This window comes from Pieris napi, chromosome 19 (genome assembly GCF_905475465.1).
Source record: "Pieris napi chromosome 19, ilPieNapi1.2, whole genome shotgun sequence".
Classification (NCBI taxonomy): domain Eukaryota; kingdom Metazoa; phylum Arthropoda; class Insecta; order Lepidoptera; family Pieridae; genus Pieris; species Pieris napi.
Window position 1 is genome coordinate 7,380,909 of NC_062252.1, and position 12,650 is coordinate 7,393,558.

A 12,650-nucleotide genomic window follows, 5' to 3' on the forward strand; every position below is an offset into this window, starting at 1 on the left:
CATTTATGTAATAATATAATTAATATGTATTATGCAGAAATTTGTTTCAATGTGTTGCCTTAAACCAAAGGCAATATAGATACATAGTTTAAAAATTCGCGTTTTATAACTGGTCCTTTGTCAGACCAACTATGACTCAAATGATATCGAAACTTTGAATTTGGGGGCCCTCATAGCCTAGCGGTCTTATTAAGTGGCAGCGTGTGGCAGGTGAGGGGTACTGGGTTCGATTCCCGGTTCGAGGGCAAGTTTTAATTTAATTTAAATTTGTTCTCGGCCTTTGGGAGGGTTGTGCGGTACCGGGCGAGTGCCTAACCGTACATGGAGGACACGGTGGAATTTCTAAAGACAAGCACGAATTATAAAAAATCCAATACTTGACGCTGGCTAATGCACAAACCGTGCCAGAGCCATAAAAAAAAACTTTGAATTGTATTTTAACACTTTTCGGTTGTCCTTTTATTATTTTATTATTATCCATTCATTACTTTTGATTTAATTAAAATAATTAACTGAAACATGTGACGAGGAGCACGATGTAATTGTTTACAAATATGTTGTTTAAAACATTCGCTATTTAAGAGTGACGGAGACTTTATTGCCAGTTCTTGTCTGCTCTACGCCCTTGATTACACTGGCAGTAAATGTTAATTAAGAAAAAAATTACATAAGTTACCTATACGAATAAATAATATTTTTATTTGATTAAGACTTGATTCACATCGTATTATAAACCTCAAATGGGTATTAAATGTTGTACTACTCAATTACAATTCATTCAATTACATTAATTGCCTATTCAGCCACGTTTCTTACCATAGGTAGTGTTTTTCACAACTAATGAATATATTTTCATGTAATAAATATTTAAATTTCCCCTCATGTATACTTTATTAGGAAATGTGACCTTGGTTGATACAAGATATCTTTTATCCGCGTAATTGGCGACGAAAAGTGTCATGGTTATAATTCTTTACGTAAACCCTTAATTTTCCTACTGTTTTTATTTTTAGTTACTATATACTTTGAAGTATATATACATTAATGTTTGTAAAGATATAATATATATCTTTCAATAATAATTAATATAACAAGAGTAAATTGATTATTTACATTTCATCAAGTCTTGAATTGTTATCAAAATCAGGTCGATGCATAATAATTGCATACGGATAACTAAAAATAACTACGAGCCAATTGTAATAACGAACAGCTATGCTAAGAGAGTAAAAAGAAATAGATTCATTTCAACTAGTAACCCATTTTAAGGAACCAAACTAATGTGGTTGTAACCGTGCTATTTCAGCAGCAGTGTGAAGATACATGTAGTATTCCAATAATTAGTATCTTATGAATCACAACAATATTTTTCAATCTAAACAAATAATTTCGTATCCTTATGGTCTAAGATCCCGCTATACAACGACCTTCACCGAGATGCTTATTTAATGAAACTTATTTTATATATAATTTAATATGTCAATAAATATAATCCATATGGGTTGCCTAGCAAATTTCAGTCCAGAGTATTTTTAATTAATTTAAAAAAAATGTTTTTTTTAACATTTCACCGGTATGATTATTAGATAAATTCTATACCAATCAAAAGTATCAAGCCCATAGAATATGCAAAAGTTAGGTTGTTTTTAATCAATTAATTATTTATGTGTATATTTTTTATGTGACACTAAAGTATATATACATCTTTAGTATAAAAGAAGGTTTTAGTGATACATATATAATACTACCCTGATTAAAAATATTGATTGAAAAAAGTTCAAAAAATTTACTACATGCAAATTATATTTTTTTTTTTTAAATATTAATTAAACATACTCTGGACTGAAATTTGCTAGGCAACCCATATGGATTATATTTATTGACATATTAAATTAAATATAAAATAAGTTTCATTAAATAAGCATCTCGGTGAAGGTCGTTGTATAGCGGGATCTTATACTATTAACCTAAATTAGAAATCATCACTATCATACAAACTGATTTAATTGTATGTTTTGTTCTTTTTTATTTTTTATATATAGTATGTATAGTATATGTTATGTAGTTTATGCACTTAGGCACACTTATGCACATAGGGCAAACGAGCCTACGGAGAGGTCATACAAAAACTGTATATTATGACCCATGTTGGTAGATGGGTTGCCGGCCTTTAAGAGATGAGTATTCAGTTCTTGGGATACCCCATTTAGTTAATTTTTTAGCTTATAGGGTTGGATGGAAGAGTTTGATCGAAAGCGATTTGGCCGCCCGTTATTATTTAATTTTAGCAACAACGTTTAATAAAATATGTTCCTGTGATAAGCCAAACAAAGTAGATAATAGCTATTCTATACCCAACTGGGAAAATATTATAAATTTATAATATTGTAAGCGGATTATTCTGCAACTGTCATGCGGATTTAAATTTTAATAAAAACAATACAATGATTTATTTCAAGAGATTTTTCAAGTTTTATTTAATGTCAAATCCTTAAACTAAGAAGTTAAAGATCAGTCGCCCTCGGTTTAGTTTTCAAACAATTATTTTTCTCCTGATATTTAGGCAAAATTCGAAAGTTCGAAGCCGTTTATTTTTAAAGGGGCTTTGAATTACCAATTAGAAAAGTCTGCGTTCCCATTGACCTATTTTACGAAATTACAACTTTTTACTTTGTAATAATGATCCTGTTAAATTTATGTTGGCCTAGAAATGATGATGTCGTTTTATTTACTAATTGTAATTTCTATAAGCTAATTATTACATTCTACCTGTTATATGCGCCCGAGTTGGGTTTCAATTCAACGGTACGAATTCTTAAAAGGCCTGCACTTGCGAGCCCTGAAGCAATATGAGTGTATATATGGGCGGTATCACTTAACATCAGGTGAGCCTCCTGCCCCTTTATACAGCCAAATCTGAGTAAGTGAAAAACTATAATAATGAGAGTATTTACCTGGCCTTTTTGCCATCATAAAACCTCTTAGAAGTGAGAAACGTGAATCCTGTATAAGTTATAGTCATTTTTCACGCGTGAAGATCTATAAGCGAGATTGAAACTTGCCTATACCTTTAAAAGCGACAGTTATTCGCATTTAACTTTTGCTAAACATAACTCATTCTTAAACTTCGATAGACTCTTATTTAATTCAAATTAAATGTTGATATGTTATTGTTTTCTATAGTTTTATGTAACTTACATTGTTTTTATTTCTAAATGACGTCGAATAATATGACGTCATATTTCTCGTATTATTATAGACCTCTATATGTAAGACAGACCCCTTCTGTAACTCTGTAAGCTAGAAACTTCGGTTAGTGAGAAACTCCTGTAAGAGAACATGAGATCGCGGTCCCTTGATTGTATAATGTACATACATATATATTTAAAAAAAAAACACGACTTTGATGCTTATAATCTGTGTAAAATTTATATATATACAATGATTATATCATGTTTACATGTTTGTATTTATAACTACATTCATAACCATGCCTTATAATGATGATTGAACATGTAACATTCAAAATAGGCACGACAAAATATTATTTGAATAATTGAGGGATTGTTACAAATAAGACCGTCCTTTATTACTCGACTTGTAATGTACGTTATTATAAGCGAAACTCTTCGTGTTCTTTCGTTGCAATTGCTAGCATTTTGGTCTATAAAGTGATAAACCAATGGCGGTATCGTAAACCTGAGTTGGGGTATAATAAGTTGGGGCATAAAAAGGGTATATACCTGAATAAAAAGGGGATATACCTGAATATAGTTTTGACTTATATATGGTAAAGCCCTTTTCAACGAATACGCTTAGTCTTTTGAACGGTTTTAAATTGACCGGGCATGAATGGTAACCTCTTTATTTAGTGCAAAGGCAAGCTAATATACCTGTTATAAGAAAGACCCGTATTTAAAGGGAATGATGGATTGCTATGTGTATATCGAGTTGGTGGATATTGTTATCAAAAACATTGCGTTTTTATATATAGGGTGTCCCGTGGCAGATTTTGGATTTCTTAATTAAATTAAAGAATGTTATTATTTTAGAATATACATATATTTGTCATAAAAAGAAAGACCAGACATGCGGATTTTATTTTTTGAAAATCACTCCGTCCAAATGTTTTCCATCGCGACGTACACACTCGCGGAATCTTTCGAGAGTATTCTGAGTGACGTGCTGCAAAACTGACCGAGGAATAGCATTCACTTCTCGCGCGATATTTTCTTTTAAATCCGATAGATCTGTCGGGTTACTGTCGTACACTTTTCCCTTTAAGTAACCCCATTAAAAAAATCTAATGGGGTGAGATCTGGCGATCTGGGTGGCCATGCGATGTCCCCAAATCGGCTTATCAATTTTCCGGGGAATTCTTCGCGAAGGAGGCTCATGGTGGTTCTTGATGTGTGAGGCGTGGCGCCATCTTGTTGAAACCACGTATGAGAGCTGTTCGATGGATGTTCTCTATGTTTCGATATAAAATACTCACTAAGCATGAGGCGATAGACATCACCATCAACAGTTACGGTTGCTCCACGAGAATTTTCAAAGAAAAACGATCCAATTATTCCGTTGACAGAAAGAGCTGCCCAAACAGTTACTTTTGGGCTATGCAATGCTTTTTGGTGTTTCAATCGCGGGTTTTGTCCTATTGGCGCCCAATAGCGACAGTTTTGTTTATTGACAAAGCCATTCAAACGGAAATGAGCTTCATCACTAAACGAAATGGTGTTAACAGCTCGGAATCGACTTAACATGTTATCACAGAACTCTTTGCGTTCTCTGAAGTCATTTGGTTTAAGTGCCTGTACCAATTGGATCTTGAACGGATGGAATTTAATGTCCAAGCTTAAAATACGGTGCACCGTGGTTTTTGGAAGGTGCAATCTTGACGCTCTCTTACGCACTGTGGCGGGGATTTTCTTGCACACTGTTTGCAACGCGTTCAATGTTTTGTGCAGTCATTGACGTTCGGCTAGGACCTGGGCTTGGCTCGTTAACTATTGAATCTGTTGCATGGAACTTCTGGACCCACGTCCTTATCAAACTTTCCCTCGGTGCTTCACTTAAGCGACGAATATTGTAGTGAGAACAAAATATTCGGCGACCAACAGTGCTCGATTTATTAGCTTCAAAATACGCTTCAACTGCGAAAGCGTGGTGCGCGCCAGTCCACTGCGACATCATTATTGAACAATCCGCACAATTGCAGCGCCAAACTGTAACCTCTCCCTGGTCCCCCGCGCAACCGTTAGAAAAATATTCGAATTTCAAATCCTAAATCTGCCACGGGACACCCTGTACAATTGTCATTAATGTATCCGTGGCCTTACGATGTCTGCGAAGATCGTAACAGACCTTTACATGTTATGGCCGATTTACATTATCTTAGTGTTTAGGAGAGTGCTTTAGTACAACTTGAAAGGCAAGTTCTTTAGCGTAGCGTTTACTAAAGCAAGTAGCGTTTACATGTTTCAACTAAAGTACTATCCTAAAGCACTCTCCTAAACACTAAGATAATGTAAATCGGCCTTTAGCTAGTTTTAGATAGGTATATCTGAACATATATTTTTAAATGATTTTTCTTTAAGTATGCACTTAACGGCGTCAGCATGGTGCAGTGTGTTGGATACACAGAAACAAAGAAATAATTATTTAATAATAATAAATGTAAAAATCTCAATTTCTATATTTTATTGATATCCCTTAATTTAGCACCTTAAATTAACATTGACAGTGCTCATAGTATAGCATTGTGTATGAATTTGAAACCTCAATCATAAAATAATAAACGGTAGATATATGCTATATATATCTACCATATATCTACATCCATCTTCTACTATATATATATATTGACAGAGCAGTGTTGGCCTAGTGGCTTCAGCGTGCGATTCTCATACCTAAAGTCGTAGGTTCGATCCCCGGCTGTGAACCAATGGACTTTCTTTCTATGTGCGCATTTAACATTTGCTCGAACGGTGAAGGAAAACATCTTGAGGAAACCGACATGTCTTAGACCCAAAAAGTCGACGGCGTGTGTCAGGCATTGGAGGATGATCACCTACTTGACTATTAGATTTAAAAATGATCATGAAACAGATTCAGAAATCTGAGGCCAAGACCTAAATAGGTTGTAGCGCCACTGATTTGTTTTAGATATATGCTATAACCTCAAGACCGGAGCTAGTTCAAGATACAATGATGAAGCCAATACAATCGACCGGCGATGACTCTCAAACACGTAATTGATTCATTAAACTTGTGACGCGAATTGGTTTTAATCGATCGAGTTATTTGAGAGCGCCAACCATAATTGAATATCCTGTGATATGTAGGCCTCGTAAATGATTTATGGTGTACGCGATGTATTGTTATTTTTCGCTTTTAAGCGGCACTACGTTATTTCGTAGCTATTGAATGCTTTTTACTATATAGGATTTAGTTAAATTTTTGTTTGGGTTACTGTTAGTTATTGTAGAAAAATAGCTTCGAAATAGTTGAGATTTCTTCTGCGTAAAAGTATGTGAACCCCGACCCTATTTTATCCGTCACTGTAGTTAGACGGGCCCTTCAGCGATAGAGACCCCATTTGGAGGGTAACCAATATGATGTAGGTATGTGTAGTATAATGCGTCGGAGAATTGAGTCAAAACTTATAATATAAATAGTACCTAGACTCGGCCAAGCGTTGCTGTGGCTAAGATTTTTTTATATTACATAGTAATAAACTATTCGAGAGAAACGGCAGGAGAACACCAATCCACCATGCTTTTTTGGTGGTTATGCCATTAAATTGTAGCTTATGTGAAACGTTGGTACTTTCAACACAGCGCCATCTGTTAGAATTGTGACTATCAATAAACAAATATTTTGCAATAAAATAATATTGCGGGTATAAATTGAGATGTAAGCTATCCTATCTTTTAAGTTAGATCAAACTGCACACGGTGTGCAAATTTGATTGATATCGGTTCGGTAGTTTAGGAGTCCATAGCGGACAAACAACGTGACACGTAATTTATATATATTAAGATTTTATAGAAATAGTATTGAATACGGCTTGATATTTTACCGAACAATATGTTTATATATCTTATTATTTCCAGTAACGGGCCGGTGGAAGGCGCCTACGGTCAGCAGCACAGCCCCGTGTCGCGATCGGACGCCTCCACCGAGGACGCGGAGCTGTCCGCTGCGCTTGCGCATCAGCACCATCTCGCTATGCAGGTGATAATAATTAAATAGAAACAGCTAAGGGTAACCATTAAAAATTCTTATTTATAAATAAAAATCTTATATAAATTGTAAAGAAAAAAAATAGTCTACGGCTGAAAATTTTATTATGTAATTAATAACCGTACTAACCTAAGCCCAAAGGTACTTAAGGTAAGTACGCTTAGCGTCTATAAAACAATCAATTTAACACTTATGAGTCCGATCTATATTTACGTGTAAGCATCATGTAGTTTACCTTTACATGACAGCTCACAGCTCAGTTGAATTTTTTTTTTATATCTATTTGGTTCGATTATGACCGCATATAATCTATATATGAATATTTATTTATTACAGAAATACATACATTATCCTTACAGACTATGTTCTAATATGTTCTTAGGCGGGCGAGTACCCAGTGGGTGGTGGCGTAGAGGCGGAATACAGTCAATATGTGTCATCACCCGCTGCGCATTACAATCACATGGGACACCTTACTATGGCGCCCTCACAGAAGTACCCACACGTAAGTATTTTTCAATAACTTATCTAATAAAATTGACATTAGATGAATTGAATTGCAACAAGAAATTCGGTCCCTCTATAGTAGGTACATGACAAATACTTTTAGTAATAATATTATTTATTACTGAAAAAATCTTAATACCTATTAGTTCCATACGCATAATGGTTGCAATAATATAATTCAAAATAAGTGTTTGAAGAAAGAATGACGTAATAATAAAATATTTTGAATTTTTGCAGGTTATGGAAGCAGTGTCAGTTGGCAGTGGCTATGGTGGTGTCGGTGGCGGTGCGAGCGCAGGCCACTACGGCACATACGCGCATTACGGCGCTGCCTATCCCGCACAGCCCTACCTCGTTGACCCCCAAATGCCGGCTTACATGACTCAGGTATCCGGCTCGAAGGACCAGACTTAGATAAAAATTAATAAAAAATACAAGTATTCAATAATATTAGAAGGTTTTCGTGTTTATTTTTAGATTATTTTTTATAATCTAAAATATGTAAAACATCCAGATATTCCATTCTCAGGAGTACGTAGAAGGTGGTGGTAGTGCATCTCCCCGAAGCGCGTCTCCGGGTGCCCTTCCTCCTCAGCACAATTTACATCTGCAACAAAGGTATTTATGCTATATTAAGTCAAAACTTAACAATGAACACCTCAAAAACTAAAGCCATGACGAATGCATCAGAAGATATTATTATAGTAAATGAAGAGTCAATTGATTATGTGTAAGAGTTCACATACCTGGGCCAACAGATCTCAACCACTGGTATAATGTCGAAGGAAATTGATACAAGAATTGGGAAAGCGTGGAAATGTTACTGGGGGCTTAGCGAAATCATGAAAAACACAGAAATAAAAATAAATGTCAAATCAAAGCTGTATAACACTTGCATACTTCCGGTATTAACATACGGCTGCCAAACTTGGGCACTCACTAAAATGCAAACCAGGCAACTGAAGACATGCCAGACGGCGATGGAAAGAAGCATGCTAAATATCAGGAAGTCCGATAGAATCAATAATAAAATCATACGAAACCACACGAAGATTGAAGACGTCACAACGAGGATACGAAGATTGAAATGGAAATGGGCTGGTCACGTAATAAGAGGTATAGAAAAGTGGAACAAAAAGATCATATATTGGTACCCAAGAAATAAGAAAAGAAAACGAGGTAGAGAAAATTTGGACCAGGAAAACTCAGAACAGAGCAGAGTGGAGAGAAATGGAGGAGGCCTTTGCCAAAGTTGGGCAAACAGATGGGTTGTCGGTGTCACCGACTCACTAGTGTTAAGTTTAAGTTTAAAATTATGTAATTATTTTCTATCTGATTAAAGGCTTTATTATTATATTATTATTATATGAAGTCAAAACTAGAAGAAATAATGTTGTTTGTATTGATATTAAAAGAATTTATGATTAATAATAAATTAATGAATTTTAAGAAAATTTAATAATATTTACATTATTAATTGTAATTTACTAAAAAATATTTCCATAAAACTGCTAAAAAAAGGAATGACAATATTGTAACTAATTAAAATAGTGGGATAAGTAATCATGTTTATCTCAGATACGATTCATCGTCGCTGGAGCAGTTAGGCCGCCATTACTGTGTGACGTCACCGCGAAACGAGTACGCAGCGGATGCGTATACGTACCAACATTACCAGCCCGCTATTGACCCTCAACATCACACGGCGCAGCCATTTAAGGTACAAATTTATCTACTTAGTGAAGTAGACTACAGTAAACCAATCAATTCCATATTAGCTTACATCTTTTCGATTCCTTTAAATTCAGAAATAATTCCAGGATAAAAAAATTGAGTACAAATGGTGCAACCCGGTCTTGATCGGCCGATGGGTTTATGTTAGCTTAAGGTAAAGTAGGACCTTCCTATCAAACAGTTTTTCGTCGAAAATCGAATCCAGGATATCCAGTGTATTTAAATAAAAATCATTGCTACTATATTTCGCTTAGTATAACTGCAAAAATAAATAAATATAATAATATTCGAAATAAATAAACTAAATATAAATAATAAATAAAATAGCTTCTTTTAAGGCAGTGTATGCCGAATGCCTAGCCTGTTTGTTTTTGTATAACTTGTTTTTAACGTTCCACAAACATTCGTGAACAACATATTCAGACACAAATTTGATAGTTGTATCTTCCGACCATTTGGCCATCTTTAAAAATAAAAAAATACGCACGCGTTCACGGCACTTGTGCACTCTCCTAAAGATTTTACTAAATTACGTGTTTACACACAACGAGGGAAGATCTCGGGGGTTGCGCGGGCGCGGGAGGGGTATCATTTGAAACAAAAATAAAAAGCTATTCTATTTTGATTCAACTTGAAAGTCAAGTAGAACCGTACTAAAGCAAGTAGCGTTTATATGTTTCAACTAAAGTACTATCCTAAAGCACTCTGCTAAACACTAAGGGTGAGATCTATAGTGCGCACTTGGACTTTGCTCAGACTTACCTTACGAAAAACTTTGCTTAGTGTACACTAAGGTTAAACTATGATTTCGTATTTATAGACATTTTAACGGTGAGATTAAGCTAAGCCCAAGCTAAGACAGAAAATGTCAAAATACAAATTGATGTTTCATTTCATGCAATACTTTGTTTATTATCCTTTAAAAAAGTAAACAATAACAAATATTTAAACATCTGAAACGGTACACATATATCTTCAATTTATTGTTATTTATGTATTCATTTATTTTATTATTGCAATAACTAGAAATTTACGAGTAACCTTTAGAAAATGTATTAATTATTTAAAGATGACAATAATTTTATTACGTAGAACGGATCGCAATGTTTTGACAACAGCAACAGAGCACTTGTATCAACTATCAACAATTGAAAATTTTAAACCCCTTTTTTCTTTTCTGTTTCTGTTTGTATGAGCTTATAAGTGTTGTATATGTTCGGAACTAATAAAACCAAAATCCTTCCATCCTGTAAAGTGAGAATGAATTCAAAAGAAGGAACCGTATTTTGAAACACACGGTATTAAATGTGATCCTGACGCTGATCATTACAAACTTGCAACCTAAATACCTTATAAAAACAGAGGTTCACCAAACCTACCGCAATTGCAAATACTTATTTGCATTAAGGCATAAAAATGCATCTGGATGTTTTCAGGTAATATTGTGTTCATAAATATGTATGGTTTTTCAATTTGATATATTATACCTCTTCTCAAATGATTTTAAATACATATGTTGAAGACTTTTGTCTTCTGACTTTCAGAAACATAACATATATGTGACTAATAATAATATATTGACATTACAGATGGTGTGTGGTGATCTGAACAGCATAAGCCAATCTACAGTCTGTTTAATTATAAATAAAGTCTCTGCAGATTTGAGTAAATTACTTTCTAGATTTGTAAATTTTCCAAGAAATATGAACATAGCCAAAACGAAGTTTGAAGAATTAGGAAGATCTAATACTCACCATGGCCTAAACAGTATAATCTGAGCTATTGACTGCACCCATATAAAAATTAATAGACCCAAAGGTATCGCTCACTCTGAAGCATACAGAAATAAAAAAGGGTATTTTTCTGTAAATGTACAAGCAATAATAGGGCCTGATATGGAAATATTTGCTATAGTGACTAGGTGGCCTGGCAGTTCACACGACAGCAGGATATTTAGAAAATGCCTGTTTTAGTAGGTGACAGCGGTTATCCAGCACTTAACTTCATGTTAACAACACTTTTAAATCCAATGACAAGAGCTGACAATATTTATAATTATTATCAAATAAGAACTAGGCCTATTTTTTAAAGGTTTTTCGGAGTGTGAAAAAGGAAATTTCCATGTTTACAGCTAGGACTACAGTCAAAATTGACAAATACTAGTTATATATAATTATAGCTTGTGCTGTATTGCATAATATAGGTATACAGAGAGGGGATGCTTATGATGATGGTGATCTTGCTGACAGCAGAAGTTGAGTAACACAGAAACAATGAAAGATCTCCTACAGGTCTAGCATTCCGGCAATCTGTGATTGCACAATTTAACTAGGTAATTTGTTTGGTAATAAAGAATATCAAAACAAAACTTGTTTCATTTCAATCATTTATTTTCTGATTCTTTTTTTAAGTGTAATACATATTTCTAATACTAATTTATATTTTTGTTGAAGAAATTCTATTTCTAACAGATTTTTTAATTTCATATGTTCCACTCCTAACTCAAATTTTTTAGGGTAGTCAGGTAATAAATGGTAGAAGATTCAGGGAAACGAAAATAACAGATGTGAAGCGAGAGACATCGGTTAGGTTATAGTTTGAATTTCGTTGTCACTATAATATGCCAGGGCTGCCAGGTGACATACAAAATCACACCAGTTATTTTTAAGATTTCTCAAAAATGGGGTTTGAACAATTACATAAATAATATAAATAAACAACAATAAATACCATAATAATGTGTAATTATTTTAATTCATGCATTTCATAGGTATTAATCAAGATCATTTATAATTTATTTGAATTCAAATTCTATTTTTCCCAAAGTCTATGGAACTCCGATACAAAATGGCAACACCGTTCATTAAAAACCGACAAAAATAAAAAGTCCAGTAAAAGATATGATGGTAAAGCAAATTTTAGGCCATTATTTTTGTTAGGCTTATAGTCAAAGTTTTTGGTAAGTCGTCGATTTCGTGGACTTGGGATTAAGCTAAGCCAACACTCGGAGAGATTCGCAGTTTGCTCTATAAATACCGACTGTGTCTTAGCTCGATAGTTAAGTCAGAGCAAAGTCTAAGTGCGCACTATAGATCTCACCCTAAGATAATGTAAATGTATCTAGTGCGAGCGGCGAAGAAGTGAGTGCGACCATATCGCGCGCC

General features: G+C 34.3%; 1 protein-coding gene and 1 long non-coding RNA gene across 5 annotated transcripts in view; both read left to right on the top strand.

The window, feature by feature from the left end:
- The window catches only part of LOC125059090 (catenin delta-2), a 59,747-nt gene that overhangs the window by 31,014 nt on the left and 16,083 nt on the right, over positions 1–12,650 (top strand). For all 4 annotated transcript variants that reach the window (XM_047663294.1, XM_047663297.1, XM_047663296.1 and 1 more), the window contains exons 3-7: positions 7,116–7,236; positions 7,628–7,750; positions 7,990–8,139; positions 8,282–8,370; positions 9,331–9,472. In XM_047663294.1, coding sequence (XP_047519250.1) covers positions 7,116–7,236; positions 7,628–7,750; positions 7,990–8,139; positions 8,282–8,370; positions 9,331–9,472 — 625 coding nt within the window. The remainder of the gene's footprint in view (positions 1–7,115; positions 7,237–7,627; positions 7,751–7,989; positions 8,140–8,281; positions 8,371–9,330; positions 9,473–12,650) is intronic.
- Positions 10,461–11,854, top strand: LOC125059091. Its single transcript, XR_007118606.1, has 2 exons — positions 10,461–10,922; positions 11,076–11,854. It is a non-coding gene; the product is annotated as an uncharacterized LOC125059091 (long non-coding RNA).